At 40.6% G+C, this 19,962-nt stretch overlaps 2 protein-coding genes across 3 annotated transcripts; one reads left to right on the forward strand and one right to left on the reverse strand.

The window, feature by feature from the left end:
• The first annotated feature begins 2,281 nt into the window (after positions 1-2,281).
• Positions 2,282-10,017, forward strand: LOC139381688 (ras-related protein Rab-4A-like). The gene is made up of 8 exons (XM_071125388.1): positions 2,282-2,451; positions 2,967-3,047; positions 3,228-3,342; positions 3,780-3,842; positions 5,343-5,497; positions 6,382-6,477; positions 6,633-6,777; positions 8,004-10,017. The coding sequence occupies exons 1-7, from the start codon at positions 2,436-2,438 to the stop codon at positions 6,746-6,748; spliced, it is 642 nt and encodes a 213-aa protein (XP_070981489.1). The 5' UTR covers positions 2,282-2,435; the 3' UTR covers positions 6,749-6,777; positions 8,004-10,017.
• Positions 10,018-15,852: 5,835 nt separating this feature from the next.
• LOC139381382 (centriole, cilia and spindle-associated protein b) lies at positions 15,853-19,807 on the reverse strand. 2 transcript variants are annotated; one of them, XM_071124865.1, is made up of 4 exons: positions 19,100-19,807; positions 18,067-18,423; positions 16,985-17,259; positions 15,853-16,795 (listed from the first exon to the last, which is right to left on the reverse strand). In XM_071124865.1, the coding sequence occupies exons 1-4, from the start codon at positions 19,287-19,289 to the stop codon at positions 16,625-16,627; spliced, it is 993 nt and encodes a 330-aa protein (XP_070980966.1). In that variant the 5' UTR covers positions 19,290-19,807; the 3' UTR covers positions 15,853-16,624. The 2 variants fall into 2 exon arrangements, with proteins under 2 accessions (XP_070980966.1, XP_070980967.1); XM_071124866.1 differs by lacking the exon at positions 19,100-19,807 and having other exon boundaries at positions 18,067-18,502.
• Between the last annotated feature and the right edge of the window lie 155 nt (positions 19,808-19,962).

Below are 19,962 nucleotides of genomic sequence, written 5' to 3' on the forward strand. Positions count from 1 at the left end.
TGATGGCCACTCCAATACCTTGACTTTGATGTCCTTAAGCCATTTTGCCACGACTTTGGAAGTATGCTTGGGGTCATTGTCCATTTGGAAGAACCATTTGCGACCCAGCTTTAACTTCCTGACTGATGTCTTGTGATGTTGCTTCAATATATACACATAATGTTCCGGCCTCATGATGCCATCTATTTTGTGAAGTGCACCAGACCCTCCTGTAGCAAAGCACCCCCACAACATGATGCTGCCATCCCCGTGCTTCACAGTTGGGCTGGTGTTCTTCGGGTTGCAAGCCCCCCCCCCCCCCCTTTTCCTCCAAACATAACAATGGTCATTATGGCCAAACAGTTCTATTTTTGTTTCATCAGACCAGAGGACATTTCTCAAAAAAGTACGCTCTTTGTCTCCATGTGCAGTTGCAAACCGTAGTCTGGCTTTTGTATGGCGGTTTTGGAGCAGTGGCTTCTTTCTTGCTGAGCGGTCTTTCAGGCTATGTCGATATAGCACTCGTTTAACTATGGATACAGATACTTTTGTACCCGTTTCCTTCAGCATCTTCACAAGGTGCTGAACGCGTCTCCTTCCTGAGCGGTATGATGTCTACTTGGTCCCATGGTGTTTATACGTGCGTACTATTGTTTGTACAGATGAATGTGGTACCTTCAGGCGTTTGGAAATTGCTCCCAAGGATGAACCAGGCTTGTGGAGGTCTATAATTTTTTTTTAGCTGAGGTCTTGGCTTATTTCTTTTAATTTCCCAATGATGTCAAGCAAAGAGGCACTGAGTTTGAAGATAGGCCTTGAAATACATCCACAGGTACACCTCCATTTGACTCAAATTATGTCAATTAGCCTATCAGAAGCTTCTAAAGCCATGAAATCATTTTCTGGATTTTTAGAAGCTGTTTGAAGGCACAGTCAACTTAGTGTATGGTAACTTCCGACTTCAACTGTACCACTATAGGCTATATATACCACTGAAGACTGAACTTCTCCTACTTATATGTATTCTTTGCATATATTATCTGTAAATGGTTTACTATAGTTTTCTGCATCGTATTGGCAGCCTACTTGTTTTTATTTTGTAGACAATTTCTTTATTTTTTATTTCACCTTTATTTAACCAGGTAGGCTAGTTGAGAACAAGTTCTCATTTGCAACTGCGACCTGGCCAAGATAAAGCATAGCAGTGTGAACAGACAACACAGAGTTACACATGGAGTAAACAATTAACAAGTCAATAACACAGTAGAAAAAAAGAGAGTCTATGTACATTGTGTGCAAAAGGAGGTAGGCGAATAACAATATCAATTTTATTCTGAGGCAAACATTGTGCCTAGGTCTATACAGAAGCTCATGTACAATCTGATTCAATCATACATGAACCATTAACTTGTGAAGTAATATTTATGTAATTGCCTTTGCATTTCACCTTCAATGTACATGTTCTTTACTCTGTAGGAATAGGGCAAAGCATACAAGAAAATGACCTATAAACAAACAACCTGTTCTGCAGTATTAACTGTGTGGCACCGAGCCCTGAATGCTGATTGGCTAACAGCCGTGGTATATTAGACCGCAAACAACCTGTTCTACAGTATAACATGTTTACCACCAAGCTTCTCTTCTTATGAGAAGCTGCAAGCAGCAGGTTCTTTGTGTACTGATCAATCTTAATAGCTATCCTTTATTATAGATAGGCTGAACTAGACATCTAACTATAACATAGACCCGAGACTAGACAAGCTAAATATCTAAGTTCATTATATATTTAGGTCTAGGCCAACTAAATCAAACCAATCATACCAACTAGACATCTAACTTGTCTTTAGTATATCAGTATATAGACCAACATACTTGGCCTCCAGCCCTAGATCCAGACCAACTAGATTTAAGATTGTGGCTGTTGAAAGCCAGTCTGTTTATGCCATCATACCGATGCTTTGTCACTCATTGTCATGCCAAACATGTGTGGCTTGACAATGATAGCAGATCTGAGACCAGGCTAGCTCTAATCAAGACAAAATGCGAACAACATGTCTAGCTAGACAATACATCTAAAACCAATAGTAATAGTTGAATAAAGCACACGCATTTTCTGAATAAAATGTACCTATTCCAGTTTAAAATATAATCTGGGTGTTAGAAATAGAAGTAATACAAAAGTAGCCTAATCCGATTCCTCTAAAATAGTAATACATTAAGTTAAATGTCTTTCAACATAACTAGTTGCTATAATATATAGATATTTTTATGTTGATTGATGCTACTTTTATTTTGAAAAAGCGTTCTACGGGAAGTGAGAGTGAAAATCCAGTAGGATTCACGGATATCATTAGGGATTTTCCTTCAATTATTATTTTTATTTCGAAGCTGCTTTGCCTCAAGAAAAACAAGTGGACATAACTATTTTAACTAGATAACAAAACACAACCCTGGCCATGTCTGAGACATACGGTAGGAAATCTTCACTAGTACAGTAAGGTCGCATTACAATAGATATCCAGAGGCGACGATGGAGCAGGTGTAACGTCATGGCTATGTCTCTATCAAAACAAATAGCCTATGCTAGCTAGCTAACGTTAGGGTTTCCTGTTTACTCGTTGATGGGGCTATAGCTTTAGCTAGATAGCTTGCATCTCTGTCAAATGTCATCATTAGCTAATTGGTTTCTTATCTAGACAATCCTCTACATTTCAGAGAGCGACAGTAGCTAACGTTAATTAACTAACGTTAAATGTCGGCGAAAAAGTAGCTAGCTATACATGAAGCAAAAAGAATGCGTTACTTCAGCTAACGTAAGTTGTAGCAAGCTGATTAAGCCAGGTGCTGTGCTGCTGGATGATTGTTATTGCAAATGCGTTGTTTGTGTACACATGTTAACTAGCTAGCTATCCAACTAGCCTAATGAATATGCATGATCTAATGATTACAATGAATATGAAAAATGAAGTTTGTTTTCCCTCTTCTAGACTTCCTGTTCAAATTCCTGGTGATTGGGAATGCCGGAACTGGAAAATCATGTCTTCTTCACCAGTTTATTGAGAAGAGATGTAAGTCCTGTCCAATGCCTGGATTCTACTGACATGTTCTTCCTATCTAGCTAGCTTTAACATGTATTTTAGGTACAAGCTACACTTTAAGGTTAAAAGAGCTTTGAATCAATAAATATGTTGTGATCAAATTATGTGTTGTGCTATTATTAACATGAAACAATTTAATTTAAATCACAGTCAAAGACGATTCGAATCACACCATTGGAGTGGAGTTTGGCTCAAAGATAATCAACGTGGGGAACAAATATGTCAAACTCCAAATCTGGGACACTGCAGGACAAGAGAGATTCAGGTATGATACAAGACAGCATTTCACATACCTACTCATACTGTGGAAGGGCAACAGACATTTTATTCAAACCAGATTGGACCGTTTCATCTCCAGCTGACCATTAGAGAACTGGTGCCAGATCCTTAGAACAGTAAGGGAATAAATAATGGCCGATATGGCCATTATTTATTTTAGCGCTGCTAAAATGCTGATGTCGGGGAGTTACTAATGTGGAGTGCAGCTAAAATTCTGAAGCACTACTACTGAGCACCATGTAGGATTTTCTTTTGTGACTTGGATGGCACCTGATGCACTAAATGCTGTTATGTATAGCTAGCGAAATTTGGAGTAGGAGATAGATAATGTCAATTTAATAAATGCAGTTCTGATGTGTAAAATGTCCCAGTTGGTACAATGATGTATTTCAAAGTGATGTTACAATTGCTATTCTCTCCCAGATCTGTGACGCGGAGTTACTACAGAGGCGCTGCAGGAGCGCTGCTTGTGTATGACATCACCAGGTAAGAGGAGAAATAATACATGCTTTATTATGGGTTACCTTCAAGGAGTATACTGTTTTGGAGCTGTCATCCATCTTTGTGATTAAACAACACATGTTTCTAAAAAGACATATTGAATTTAGTACATAAGCATGACTCACAAATATTGAATTTAGTACATGAGCACGACTCTAGGGGACCTAAATTCAGCAAAAAAATAAACATCCTCTCACTGTCAACTGCGTTTATTTTCAGCAAACTTTCCGTGTAAATATTTGTATGAACATAACAAGATTCAACAACTGAGACATAAACTGAACAAGTTCCACAGACATGTGACAAACAGAAATTGAATAATGTGTCCCTGAACAAAGGGGGGGTCAAAATCAAAAGTAACAGTCAGTATCTGGTGTGCCACCAGCTGCATTAAGTACTGCAGTGCATCTCATCCTCGTGGACTGCACCCGATTTGTCAGTTCTTGCTGTGAGATGTTACCCCACTCTTCTATCAAGGCACCTACAAGTTCCCAGACTTTTCTAGGGGGAAATGGCCCAAGTCCTCACCTTCCGATCGAACAGGTTCCAGACGTGCTCAATGGGATTGAGATCCGGGCTCTTCGCTGGCCATGGCAGAACACTGACATTTCTGTCTTGCAGGAAATCCCGCACAGAACGAGCAGTATGGCTGGTGGCATTGTCATGCTGAAGGGTCATGTCAGGATGAGCCTGCAGGAAGGGTACCACATGAGGGAGGAGGATGTCTTCCCTGTAAAGCACAGCGTTGAGATTAGCCTGCAATGACAACAAGCTCAGTCTGATGATGCTGTGTCACACCGCCCCAGAACATGACGGACCCTCCATTTCCAACTCAATCCCGCTCCAGAGTACAGGCCTCGGTGTAACGCTCATTCCTTCAACAATAAACACGAATTCGACCAACACCCCTGGTGAGACAATCTCGACTCGTCAGTGAAGAGCACTTTTTGCCAGTCCTGTCTGGTCCAGCGACGGTGGGTTTGTGCCCATAGGTGACGTTGTTGCAGCATGCCTAAGGCACGTTCACGCAGATGAGCAGGGACCCTGGGCATCTTTCTTCTGGTGTTTTTCAGAGTCAGTAGAAAGGCCTCTTTAGTGTCCTAAGTTTTCATAACTGTGATAATTGCCTACCGTCTGTAAGCTGTTAGTGTCTTAATGACCGTTCCACAGGTCATTAATTGTTAATGGTTCAAGCATTGGAAACAGTGTTTAAACCCTTTACAATGAAGATCTGTGAAGTTATTTGGATTTTTACGAATTATCTTTGAAAGATCGGGTCCTGAAAAAGGGACGTTTATTTTTTTTGTTGAGTTTAGATATATGACTCATTGTTAGCACATTCACTCCTGTCATCTTTTTTTGGAAAACACTGCTCTAACCTTTCTAAAGTCAAATTTGATTCATTTAAACAGAACCATCTCATCTGTGTCTTCACTGCTCTCGTCCTCTCAATCTATTTTATCTATCTGACCTCATCGTCCTCAGCCGGGAAACTTACAACGCCCTGACCAACTGGCTGACAGACGCCAGGATGCTGGCCAGCCAAAACATTGTCATCATCCTGTGTGGTAACAAGAAGGACTTGGATGCAGACAGGGAGGTCACCTTCCTGGAGGCGTCTCGCTTTGCTCAGGAAAATGGTGCGTTTTAGTATGAATGATGATCCCTCTTAACACTGAAATCCAACGGCTGTATATATCAAGCGTCTGACTGGGAGTGCTGATTTAGGAGCAGGTCTTCTCTGTCATTTTATTCATTGTGTTCAAGAAAGCTAAGCTGATCCTAGATCAGCACTCCTACTCTATAACGCTTGTTACGTATCACCCCAAAAAGTAGCTCCTACCCTCTAGACACTGCTGTAGACCTGAACATCTTGGAATTCCACAGACACCAAGGTGAAGCGATTACCATAATTTGAGTGTTTTCCATGCCCCACTAGAGGTCACTGTAGGACATCACTGTGTGAACTAGTGCACACAGAACCTTGGCAGTTTCATGTCCTCCACAGCTAAATGCTGATTTAGGGCTCTATTCAATCCGTATCACAGAAGTTCAGTGTTGCAGCGTGATTAAAATTTAAAGGCATTATCAGTGACTGTATTCATGGTAAACACTGCTTATGTCCGTTCCAGGTAGAGTCACTTTAACTCTGCCTGCATGTACATATTACCTCGACAAACCGGTGCCCCCGCACATTGGCTCTATACCCGTATCCCCTGTATATAGCCTTGCTATTGTTGATTTACTGCTGCTCTTTAATTAGTTGTTACTTACATTTTTTATTTTTTTACTCATCTAGTTTTTACTTAACACTTATTTTTCTTAAAACTGCATTTTTGGTTAAGGGCTTATAAGTAAGCATTTCACTGTATTTGGAGCACATGACAAATAACATTTGATTTGATTTGAATCCATTGTGCATTCTGTATCACTTCAGCTTTACTTTTTGAATAGAGCCCTGGGTTTCATATCCATCAAGGATAGTCAATGTTAATATTGTGTCCCGCTGTCTTGTCTGTTTCAGAGCTGATGTTTCTGGAGACCAGTGCTCTGACAGGGGAGAACGTGGAGGAGGCCTTTGTGCAGTGTGCTAGGAAAATTCTCAACAAGATAGAGTCGGGTATCTCTCGGCTATCCGTGTCTTCTCACCTTAACCAACAGCAATGAAAGCATAGTTTACCAGCTGAACTGTTTCAGCTCAGGGAATTTATTTCAACCTTCCTTTCTCTTTCTCTCTCTCTCTCTTTGAATCTCTCTCTGTCTCTTCTCTTCCAGGAGAGTTGGACCCGGAGCGGATGGGATCAGGGATCCAGTACGGAGACGCGGCGCTGCGACAGCTGCGCTCCCCTCGCAGGGGACAGGCCGAGAGCGCCCAGGAATGTGGCTGTTAGTGAACAAGCTCAGTGTGCCCAGATCCAAGGTGAGAGACTGCTGCCTACTGCAAAGGATTCTGGTCTGGGACTTGTCCTGGCGTTATCACACTAGTAACTCAATTAATAGCTCAGTTTAGTGACATCCAAACTGCCGCCTCTCAAAATAGCAGGCACAGATAAAGTTGTAATCGTAGATGTTGCTTTTCACATGTTATATAAGAGGCCATTCAAAAGTCTTCTCCATTTCACAGTTGAGGCTGTTTCATTGCATGGGGCATTTTGAGATGCAAATCCATGAGCTTTAAAGATTTGTCCATAATTCACCAAATGCTGAAAGACTGCTAGTTTGATCTCCATTATTGTTGTCAGTTTCATCTGTTAATTCAAGAACATCACATGCCCCCTCGGAGACGGGTTCGAGCCCTTAACTACTTCATGAACCCCTCTCTATATCTGTCCGTACATTAAAATGGGGATCAGAACTCAAATAAAATAAAACATCGCCAGAATGCTGATACATGTTCTTCCCAAATGGTTACCCTGAATAGTTTGCAATGTTTTATTTTCTGTTGCTCCAAGGCGATCTCTGAAACTACTTCAGGGCTAAGTGTAAGTCTGTATCCCAAATGTAACTCCCTAAGTCTAGAGCCTCTTTATGGTACTGTGTCTCCTCCTGTGGTAATGGGGGGGGGGGGGTTGGATTGAGGCCAGGGGGCTGTTTTTAGGTATCTCACAGAGGGAGGAGCCATCTATTTATTTCGGTCCTACAGCTCCCAAGTGGCTAATGTGTCGGTGATACAGAACCATAGCCATCCAAACCGACTCCACCTCTTTTGGTAGAGGGGAGGGTAAAGGTCATGAGAATGACGAGCCTCCCTACTAAGAAGCTGTCTGTATGCGGCTCCACACAACTGGGGTCGATACAGTGTTCCCTCTGGGCAGATATATATTTAACCCGGGATTCTCCTGACTACTGTTGGGTAAAGGGTCTCTGAAGTGCCTTATTTGGGTGTTGTAGTATTTCACAAAAAATGCCAGGCATAAATAGAGGGGTACAATGTCTGCAGACAGGAATCATCAATTAGCTTGTTAATTACAGAGCGTAGAGTTGAGTAACTGCCAAGTATTGCCAGCCCGCAGTTGTAACTCTGTTAATTGCACATTGACACAGATGTGTATCCGCTAAAGGGTCTAATAAAGGGGCTACAAGATCCCTACTCACCTGTGTGCCTGGGTGTGTATTGGATTCAAAGCTCTCTGTCCTTGTTTCCAGGCAGGTTGGTGAAGACTCAGATGACAGATGTAGGGAACATGATACATCGTGGCGGAGCAACTCTTCCCTGACCTTTTTCTAACTTCCCAACTTCCGGATGTTCCATCAGTGGTCCATAGAGAGTCCCGGATTTTTGGCCCCAATCTGGAATGCTGAGCTTGTTCCTGGACCCCTCAGACACAGGCAGAGATGCCCCTGTTCCAATCTCCTCTAAGAGTGGACCAAGCCCTTCAATCATCTAGGCCGTATTCGTAATGCGTCTCTAAGTCGGAGTGCTGATGTTATTTATTTTTCCTCTTAGATCATAATGAATAAGACAACATGGACAAGGGGACCTGATCCTCGATCAGCACACTTAATCAGAGACGCTAAACGGGCCCTGGAATTTTACTTACACCCCTGTACTGCTGCCCTATCCCTACCCACAGCATCTTGCATTATGTACAGTACTATCTGTATAAAGAATATATCATTTAAGTACCTCAAAGCATGTTTTATGGACTGAATATCACAGTATTTCATTATTAGCTGAAGAATAATCTATCGATTATGACATCACATTTTCCTTTGTCATGTTACGGTGAGAATTATCAATCAGCACTGTCTCATGCCTGCTTGTTTCATCGACCTGTTGTTTGTCATGTTACAGTGAGAATTATCAATCAGCACTGTCTCATGCCTGCTGGTTTCATCGACCTGTTGTTTGTCATGTTACAGTGAGAATTATCAATCAGCACTGTCTCATGCCTGCTGGTTTCATCGACCTGTTTGTCATGTTACAGTGAGAATTATCAATCAGCACTGTCTCATGCCTGCTGGTTTCATCGACCTGTTTGTCATGTTACAGTGAGAATTATCAATCAGCACTGTCTCATGCCTGCTGGTTTCATCGACCTGTTGTTTGTCATGTTACAGTGAGAATTATCAATCAGCACTGTCTCATGCCTGCTGGTTTCATCGACCTGTTTGTCATGTTACAGTGAGAATTATCAATCAGCACTGTCTCATGCCTGCTGGTTTCATCGACCTGTTTGTCATGTTACAGTGAGAATTATCAATCAGCACTGTCTCATGCCTGCTGGTTTCATCGACCTGTTTGTCATGTTACAGTGAGAATTATCAATCAGCACTGTCTCATGCCTGCTGGTTTCATCGAGCTGTTTGTCATGTTACAGTGAGAATTATCAATCAGCACTGTCTCATGCCTGCTGGTTTCATCGACCTGTTTGTCATGTTACAGTGAGAATTATCAATCAGCACTGTCTCATGCCTGCTGGTTTCATCAACCTATTGTTTGTCATGTTACAGTGAGAATTATCAATCAGCACTGTCTCATGCCTGCTGGTTTCATCGACCTGTTTGTCATGTTACAGTGAGAATTATCAATCAGCACTGTCTCATGCCTGCTGGTTTCATCGACCTGTTTGTCATGTTACAGTGAGAATTATCAATCAGCACTGTCTCATGCCTGCTGGTTTCATCGACCTGTTTGTCATGTTACAGTGAGAATTATCAATCAGCACTGTCTCATGCCTGCTGGTTTCATCGACCTGTTTGTCATGTTACAGTGAGAATTATCAATCAGCACTGTCTCATGCCTGCTGGTTTCATCGACCTGTTGTTTGTCATGTTACAGTGAGAATTATCAATCAGCACTGTCTCATGCCTGCTGGTTTCATCGACCTGTTTGTCATGTTACAGTGAGAATTATCAATCAGCACTGTCTCATGCCTGCTGGTTTCATCGACCTGTTGTTTGTCATGTAACAGTGAGAATTATCAATCAGCACTGTCTCATGCCTGCTGGTTTCGTCGACCTGTTTGTCATGTTACGGTGAGAATTGTCAGTCGGCACTGTCTCACGCCTGCCGTTCCATTGACCCGTTTGTCATGTTCTTTGTGTTGATATTATTAGTTGTTTTCCCTAATTGTTATGACTCATACTTTAAAAAATTTATTCTCAATAATATAGCTACTCTTTTTTTAAAATAAAGTATAACAAAATTGTGTGACAAGGTGATTCCTCTTACTTTATTACGTGTGTCTGTAATATCCATTTCGAATACTTGGTAACACTAAAAATGAAGTTGATGTTCTACCTGTAATAAAACTGTAATTACTATAGTAAGTCTACCTGTGTAACACTAATTACTATAGTAATATTCTACCTGTATAATAACACTTCCTATAGTAAAATTCTACCTGTATAATAACACTTCCTATAGCAATATTCTACCTGTGTAATAACACTAATTACTGTAGTAATATTCTACCTGTATAATAACACTTCCTATAGTAATATTCTAACTGTGTAATAACACTAATTACTGTAGTAATATTCTACCTGTGTAATAACACTTCCTATAGTTATATTCTACCTGTGTAATAACACTAATTACTATAGTAATATTCTAGCTGTGCAAAAACACCAAATACTATAGTAACATTCTACCTGTGTAATAACACTTACTAGTAATAGTAATTAATTACAGGTAGAATGTTATAGTAAGTCTACCTGTGTAGATCATCAAGGACAACAACCACCCGAGCCATTGCCTGTTCACCCCGCTATCATCCAGTAGGCGAGGTCAGTACAGGTGCATCAAAGCTGGGACCGAGGAACTGAAAAACAGCTTCTATCTCAAGGCCAGTAGACTGTTAAACAGCCATCACTAGCATTGAGTGGCTGCTGCCAACATACTGACTCAACTCCAGCCATTTTAATAATGGAAAAATTGGATGTAATACATGTATCACTAGCCACTTTAAACAATACCACTTTATATAATGTTTACATACCCTACATTACTCATCTCATATGTATATACTGTACTCTACACCATCTACTGCATCTTGCCATATTTATGTAATACATGTATCACTAGCCACTTTAAACAATACCACTTAATATAATGTTTACATACCCTACATTACTCATCTCATATGTATATACTGTACTCTACACCATCTACTGCATCTTGCCTATGCCGTTCGGCCATCGCTCATCCATATATTCTTATTCATTCCTTTACACTTGTGTGTGTATAAGGTAGTTGTTGTGAAATTGTTATAATTACTTGTTAGGTATTACTGTATGGTCGGAACTAGAAGCACAAGCATTTCACTACACTCGCATTAACATCTGCTAACCATGTGTATGTGACCAATAAAATTTTATTTGATTTAATAAAACTATAGTAACAGTCTAATTAGTAATATCTGTGTAATCATATAGTTATGGAGTTGTGCAGGTTTTGTTATTAAATAGGTGGATAAGCTGGCTCACAGACAGGAAGCTAATGCACGGTGATCTACTTACCTTTTGACACCTTGCACCAAAGTTAATATTGACGCCAGTCATTTCATTCAATGACCTTTTTCCCATTGCAGATCGGGACTTTTCAGTTCCCTGTTAGAAATGGCAGTCTCCAGAATGTCATTCCTCTGCTTAGATTGACCGTTTGCTGGAGCAAGATCGCAATATATTAATATGGTTCCCGAGACATGTAACACTTCTCCAGGCTCGACGTGACTGCAGAAATGACAACCTGCAATGCCACCATTGAGTTGAGATGACTGACAGTAAATCCACTGACCCCCCCCCCCAGGGTAGGACCGATCTACTACAGTTTTTTGAAGATGATGACGTTCATCATGAGAGAATGCACTGACAGTTACAGTACAGAAAATGCCCATCACTACTACATGATGGTATGTCCTCTCCCCACCTCCCCTCTTGTCCCCTTAATGTAACACATGAGCATAGTAATGGATGGCATTGTTCATATTTTTGTTAATTGACATTCCAACATTAGATATAATTTGAGGCATATTTGTGGTTGTGCTGACGAATTGTTGAGTATCCAGGTGAAATATGCCTTTCAATCTCATTACTGTAATAAATATTTTCTGGTGGATGTTTTCCAAGTCACACATTTCAGTAAAAAAAAGTAGTTTATTCATTATTTTAAGCATAGCACACAATATCAAAATGCAATCTGATCTCAGTATCAGTACTAATAAATGTGTAAAAGCGTAAACATTTAAGTTTGAACATACAAAATAACACTTAAACAAGAAAATAGTGGTGAGATTTTGAATCTGTTGGAGCTGGACATGAGCTCCCTCCTTACAGGTTGTCTGTGATCTAGACTCACTAGTCCTACTGGCTTTATTCCAAATAATGTAGCCTCACATAAACATATTCACTTCAGCACCGACAGGTCATTATACTGACAGGAAGATTTCCCAAAGCTTTGAGTAAATCAAGACCTCCATAATGGCTGCAGTAAATTGTTATTGTTCTATACTTCACAACATGGACATTTTGTGTACTGCAGCTTACTCACACATATCAGTGAATCAATTGTTATCCGGTGCTGGTAGATTATTACATTTCATGCATCCTGTGGTTATGATCACTGTAATCGAAAGCATTGACCCTGTTGTAGCTATTTGAAACATAATATTAGTTATTTACAAATTATTGCATCTATTTATTGCACATTATTTAATCCAAATTAGTTCTAAACGTTGTCTTATGGTCTTTTACAATAAAACCTGTGGTGTTAAAACATAATACTGACAAATAAAATAAATATATGACAACAGAAGACCATAACATAATACTGAACCACCCCAAAAAATAGATTTGACCATGAGAACATCCACATAAACTAAATTTTGACCTTCATTATCTACAGTATGTACAGAACATTGTCACTGAGGTCAATGTGCTATTGAGGTCACTTTTGGGAGAGGTTTATCAATGACATCTATGCTGTGTCCAGATTTTCATACTTTCACACGGTTCCTGTACCATACTGGGGTATACGGTATTACTTGCAGTGCACACAAGGAGCGCTATTTCTTTCCAAACTTAACAAAGAAGGCAAAAAGCTAATTTAGGCAGCAGGGATCTTGATACAGGAGGGAATTGATTGTTTCAGTTGTAACCAATAAGAGTGATCTTGCAGGTCAGCAAACCAAATGCATAGCTGGAGTCCTGAGCTGGAAATAATTTATTTGGCACGTTAGTTAACTTTTAGTTAGTTATAAGCAGTAGCGTAGCACGTGCCCTCTGCTAAATGGTTTTGAAAATCATACTGTCTGTATTTCAAAATACCCCAATATATCGCCTAAGCCTAATGCCTCCTGAGAGTAACCCTTGGCTGGGGGATGGGGCCTGGCGGTGCAATAAGCTGAGACCAGGACTATCGAGTGTCATTCTGTGTATAAATACCTTTGGACGGTGATATTGGGTTTTCACAAACAGTGGACTATTTACTGCACATTGTTACTGCAAGATAAACAATTCCATCATTCAGAGGATTTTGTGCATGACCGTTGTAAAACTTGAGTTAAGTTAATGCATGATTTGGATGCAATACTTTATAGGGACTAAGGAATATACAGTACCAGTCAAAAGTTTGGACACATCTACTCATTCAAGGGTTTTTCTTTATTTTTATTATTTTCTACATTCTAGAATAATAGCAAAGACATCAAAACTATGAAATAACACATATGGAATCATGTAGTAACCCAAAATGTTTTAAACAAATAAAAATATATTTTATATTTCAGATTCTTCAAAGTTGCCACCATTTGCCAAGAGTGTGCAAAGCTGTCATCAACGCATTCTTTCAACCAGCTTCACCTGGAATGCTTTCCAACCATCTTGAAGGAGTTCCCACATATGCTGAGCACTTGTTGGCAGCTTTTCCATAACTCTGCGGTCCAACCCATCCCAAACCATCTCAATTGGGTTGAAGTCAGGTCATTGTGGAGGCCAGGTCATCTGATGCAGCATTACATCACTCTCCTTCCTGGTCAAATAGCCCTTACACAGCCTGGAGGTGTGTTGGGTCATTGTCCTGTTGAAAAACAAATGATAGTCCCACGAAGCCAACACCACATGGGATGGCGTATTGCTGCAGAATGCTGTGGTAGCCATGCTGGTTAAGTGTGCCTTGAATTCTAAATAAATCACTGGCAGTGTCACCAGCAAAGCACCATCACACCTCCTCCTCCATTCTTCACGGTGGGAACCACACATGCGGAAATCATCCATTCACCTACACTGTGTCTCACAAAGACACAGCGATTGGAACCAAAAATCTCAAATTTGGACTCAGACCAAAGGACAGATTTCCACCAGTCTAATGTCCATTGCTCGTGTTTCTTGGCCAAAACAAGTCTCTTCTTATTGGTGTCCTTTAGTAGTGGTTTCTTTGCAGCAAATTGACCATGTAGGCCTGATTCACGCATTCTCCTCTGACCACATGATGTTGATGTCTTACTTGAATTCTGGGAAGCATTTATTTGGGTTGCAATTTCTGAGGCTGGTAACTCTAATGAAATTATCCTCTGCAGCAGAGGTAATTCTGGGTCTTCCTATCCTGTGGCAGTCCTCGTGAGCCAGTTTCATCATAGCGCTTGATGGTTTTTGCAATTGCACTTGAAGAAACCATTGACTGACCTTCACGTGTTAAAGTAATGATGGACTGCCGTTTCTCTTTGCTTATTTGAGCTGTTCTTGACATAATATGGACTTGGTCTTTTATCAAATAGGGCTATCTTCTGTATACCAATCCTACCTAGTCACAACACAACTGATTGGCTCAAACACCTTAAGAAGGAAGGAAATTACACAAATGACCTTTTAAGAAGGTACACCTGTTAATTTAAATGCCTTCCAGGTAACTCCCTCATGAAGCTGGTTGAGAGAATGCAAAGCTGTCAAGGCAACGGGTGACTACTTTGAAGAATCTCAAATATAAAAGATATTTGGATTTGTTTTACACTTTTTTGGTTACTACATGATTCCATGTGTGTTATTTCAGTTTTGAAGTCTTCACTATTATTCTACAATGTAGAAAATAGTAAAGATAAAGAAAAACCCTGGAAGGAGTAGGTGTGTACAGTCGTGGCCAAAAGTTGAGAGTGACACAAATATAAATTTTCACAAAGTTTGCTGCTTCAGTGCCTTTAGATATTTTGTAATGTGTTAATATGTTACTACAAGCATTTCATAAGTGTAAAGGGCTTTTATTGACAATTACATGAAGTTGATGCAAAGAGTCAATATTTGCAGTGTTGACCCTTGTTTTTCAAGACCTCTGCAATCCGCCCTGGCATGCTGTCAATTAACTTCTGGGCCACATCCTGACTGATGGCAGCCCATTCTTGCATAATCAATGCTTGAAGCTTGTCAGAATTTGTGGGGTTTTGTTTGTCCACCCGCCTCTTGAGGATTGACCACAAGTTCTCAATGGGATTAAGGTCTGGGGAGTTTCCTGGCCATGGACCCAAAATATTGATGTTTTGTTTCCCGAGCCACTTAGTTATCACTGTTGCCTTATGGCAAGGTACTCCATCATGCTGGAAAAGGAATTGTGCGTCACCAAACTGTTCCTGGATGGTTGGGAGAAGTTGCTCTCGGAGGATGTGTTGGTACTATTCTTTATTCATGGCTGTGTTCTTAGGCAAAATTGAGTGAGCCCACTTTTGGAGGATGGCCTTGTGTCAAGAAGAGCAGCAAAGAAGCCACTTCTCTCCAGGAAAAACATCAGGGACAGGCTGAGAAGCAACCCCACATGAATGGTCTCAGGATGCTTTACTGTTGGCATGACACAGAACTGATGGGAGCGCTCACCTTGTCTTCTCCGGACAAGCTTTTTTCCGGATGCCCCAAACAATCGGAAAGGGGATTCAACAGAGAAAATTACTTTACCCCAGTCCTCAGCAGTCCAATCCCTGTAACTTTTGCAGAATATCAGTCTGTCCCTGATGTTTTTCCTGGGGAGAAGTGGCTTCTTTGCTGCCCTTCTTGACACCAGGCTATCCTCCAAAAGTCTTCGCCTCACTGTGTGTGCAGTTGCACTCACACCTGCCTGCTGCCATTCCTGAGCAACCTCTGTACTGGTGGTGCCCCACGGTCCTGGAGATTGTTGGACTTTCTTGGGCGCACTGAAACCTTCTTCACAACAATTGAACAGCTCTCCTTGATGATTCGATAAATGGTTGATAAATGGCCTGTGAAGCCCTTTTTGTGCAAAACAATGATGATGGCACGTGTTTCCTTGCAGGTAACCATGATTGACAGAGGAAGAACAATGATTCCAAGCACCACCCTCCTTTTGAAGCTTCCAGTCTGTTATTCGAACTCAATCAGCATGACAGAGTCATCTCCAGCCTTGTCCTCGTCAAAACTCACACCTGTGTTAATGAGAGAATCACTGACATGATGTTAGCTGGTCCTTTTGTGGCAGGGCTGAAATGCAGTGGACATGTTTTCTGGGGATTCCGTTCATTTGCATGGCAAAGAGGGACATTGCAATTCATTGCAATTCATCTGATCTCTCTTCATAACATTCTGGAGTATATGCAAATTGCCATCATACAAACTGAGGCAGCAGACTTTGAAAATTAATATTTGTGTCATTCTCAAAACTTTTGGCCACGACTGTACTGTATGAACATTAAAAAGTTTTAAAAGCTGTGAGAAAAGCATGGTGAATGCAAACTTTGGAAACAAAATAATTCTTTATGTTTTTGATTTGATATCAAATACCATATTCCCCGTCCTATGTTAATCAAAAGTATTGCACTCTATATCTATCAGGACCTGGCAGAAAAGCAGCGCATGTACTCTGTCATCCAGGGGTCAAAGTCAGGTTTGGTTATGGTCACTTTCTCCAGCTCTGCAGACCGCACTCTCCACCTGTCCACTTTCTGCACCTGCTTCTCAACCTCCCGTCTGGTTTTGGCCCGTAATGCAGACTGGTGGATCTGAGGACCACAAGAGTTAGTGAAATGAAGTAAAGGAATACTATGGGCCAGTTACCGGAGATTCTCCATTGAACATTCCTTTTAGGTCTGGACTAGGCTTAATCTGGGTCTGACAAACCACCCCATTGACCTACTACACTTAAACACTTGACAGACGTTTTGGAATTTGCATTAGCTGTGAGTAATCACCTCCTTGGTTGATGCAGCTGGACCCACATTGTGAGTCTTCTTCCTAGCCATCTCAGCTGGCTTATCACCCCCTCCATACAGGGCAAATGGGTGCCTCTTTTTCTTGTCAGTCTCTTTGGGCTTCCGTAGCTGGCTCCATGCCCTGGGAGGCTTTCTGGACTGTTTGGTTTTAGTTTGGGCCTCTGGCTTCTTCCCTGACTCAGGGGCAATTAATCCTTGTCCCAGCTTCTCTTCCTCTGTCTCTCCACAGCCTACGTCCACAGCACCCTGTACATCTAGGAAGGGATGAGGAATACTCATGAGTTCAATAATTGTTTTAGTATACAGTGCCTTGCGAAAGTATTCGGCCCCCTTGAACTTTGCGACCTTTTGCCACATTTCAGGCTTCAAACATAAAGATATAAAACTGTATTTTTTTGTGAAGAATCAACAACAAGTGGGACACAATCATGAAGTGGAACGACATTAATTGGATATTTCAAACTTTTTTAACAAATCAAAAACTGAAAAACTGAAACATTTTGCACGCCCAATTTTTCAGTTTTTGATTTGTTAAAAAAGTTTGAAATATCCAATAAATGTCGTTCCACTTCATGATTGTGTCCCACTTGTTGTTGATTCTTCACAAAAAAATACAGTTTTATATCTTTATGTTTGAAGCCTGAAATGTGGCAAAAGGTCGCAAAGTTCAAGGGGGCCGAATACTTTCGCAAGGCACTGTACCTTGGTTTTTAATATGTGCAAGTGTTGTAGGAAGAAACAGTTAACAGTGTGATATAAATATGTTTTATCTTACCATGTTAACTTATCAGTATGAGAGTCCTATTGTTTCATTATTTATTTATTTTATTTTAACATTATTTGACCAGGCAGAGACCATGTACAACAAAAACACGAGTCTTTGGTAGCTGTTAGCTACTAGATTTAGCTAACAGCTCATTTTCATCTGCATAAACATCTCAAATATATAGGTGAAATTGTGCAAGACATTGTAAGAAAATTACTGAGGATATATGAATAATGAAACAAACATTTAAATAGTTGATAATAAAACTGTAAACATTGACCTTAAACATGTTTACCAATGGGTGGCGAGGTCTCCGGAGAAGCAACTTCTTGCAGTTCTTCTGAAATGGGGATCTTCTGTTCCAATGGTTCTTTAGGTGGAATCTTTCTCGCACATTCTCGTTGTGAATCTTCTTTTAGGACCAATGGCTCAACTTTATTCTTTTGAGGAGTGGACCTGCTGGATTCCGAGTCACTGTCATTGTTCCAAAACCACGGATTATGAGTTTGTTCCAAAAGCCTTCTCGTCAGTCTGTACTTTATCATCTCATCATAACACTTGGCGTAGGTTTCCCATTCCGGGTCCTTGAATCTCTTCATATACTCCGTTCGGATCCTCTTTGTAACCATTCTTAATTTCCGTTTGTTAGACCCTTATCAAAAAGAAAATGTGTTTGAATTAATTCCTGCCTTGTTACAATGTAAAACTGTTACATAGTAGCGAGCAATACCAGACTATGCCTAGCCTACTCATCCCGCGCCAGACATTTAAACCAAAACATAGGGGGTGTAGTCCGAATCCTAGAGAGAAGACGCCAATGGCTGAACAGCTGTGTGATGCAAAGTTGACACACCCGTTAATGCGCCGCCCTCTTAAAAAACGTCGTCATTCAGAGGACGTTCTTCAAACGACTCTTCTAGATTTTATGCCATAATATTTTCAGTGTAGAGAAATGGTTGTTTTTTATCATTAATTCTTATTTGAAACTCTAGCAAATTAGCCATAAAGCGTGTTGTAATGTAATCGTTATTGCATTGCATTCACTATGTAATTCATTATTAAACTGGTATGACATGATTATTATTGGAAAATTAAGCTGATAATAGCATATCAATCTCCATATTCTATTGTCAGAATACACTAAATAGGACAATAAAACGACTATATAATGTAGGTAATGTAGCTTACACTGCAACGAATGCAAAATGTGCAAGATAACTAGATTATGCACGCTGTAGCCTATGCGATTTAATTCTGCACAGAACTATAGAATGTCTGAAACTGTATTGCAAATCGTAGGTTTGAACATTCTAATGTATTATACTTACAGCATATAGAGTTACTGGCTCGGATTTCACGGAAGCAAAACACAACAGATGGTGTTTCGAGTGCTGTAATCATAGGCTTGCTACGTCTAAGCCCCGCCCGGAGTTGAGATCCATTTAGAATGCCATTTCCTCCCAACAGGTGGCCGAATATATGAGAATAGGGTGAGAATGTACAGACCAAATGAAACATGGTATAACATGAGTCTGATCAGATGCTTTTAAATAGGTGGTAAATGTTGCCTAGAATACAGGGATGTTGTGGCTAAAATGTATGTCTGCAGAATGCGCTGAGTAGCTCTACTCCTGGAGTGCTGGTGCGCAGGGTTTTGCTCCAGCCCTAATATGAGCAACTGATTAGTAACCTGCAATCAGTGTGCTAGATAGCTAGAGCAATGTTTGGTCAAAATCGTGGATAGGCCTACCTGTCTTTTCAAAAGGATGGATGGGGCGGGCGCTTTGAAGAGTTTGAAATGTGTGAAAGATTTGCTCTAAAACTGTGTTCAATTATTTGCCAATGTATTCTAAATTAAGAATATGTCCTTGGAATATGAGATTAGTGTCAAATCTGTGTTGCTGCGAAGTTTAAAGTACCCGGGAAGGAGCAAGCATAGCACATTCAATCGAAGGAATAGCCGAGAGTCACCTTTCACTCTCTCCAAGCCAAATCAAGAGTCTTAAGACTCCACGCAAGTCAGTTTGCATGAAGTTTTATCGCGTGCGTAAACGTCCGAATGTGTGAAATTTGATAACAATTAATGTGGTTGACCTTGGTATCTCCAATAGCCTATTATCTCACAGTGCCATTGCATTCAGAATGAAAATCCTAAATTTGCCATGCAGTCTACCTGTGCATGTGCACGAGT

The sequence above is a fragment of the Oncorhynchus clarkii genome, chromosome 23 (assembly GCF_045791955.1).
Source record: "Oncorhynchus clarkii lewisi isolate Uvic-CL-2024 chromosome 23, UVic_Ocla_1.0, whole genome shotgun sequence".
NCBI lineage: Eukaryota > Metazoa > Chordata > Actinopteri > Salmoniformes > Salmonidae > Oncorhynchus > Oncorhynchus clarkii.

Coding starts and splice junctions, on each gene's coding strand:
- LOC139381688 (XM_071125388.1), top strand. Junction 3,343..3,779: donor GCAGGACAAGAGAGATTCAG/GTATGATACAAG, acceptor ATTCTCTCCCAG/ATCTGTGACGCGGAGTTACT. Junction 3,843..5,342: donor CTTGTGTATGACATCACCAG/GTAAGAGGAGAA, acceptor CATCGTCCTCAG/CCGGGAAACTTACAACGCCC.
- LOC139381382 (XM_071124865.1), bottom strand. CDS start 19,289: ATGTTTCATTTGGTCTGTACATTCTCACCCTATTCTCATATATTCGGC. Junction 18,424..19,099: donor AGCCAGTAACTCTATATGCT/GTAAGTATAATA, acceptor CTTTTTGATAAG/GGTCTAACAAACGGAAATTA. Junction 17,260..18,066: donor GGAGACCTCGCCACCCATTG/GTAAACATGTTT, acceptor ATCCCTTCCTAG/ATGTACAGGGTGCTGTGGAC.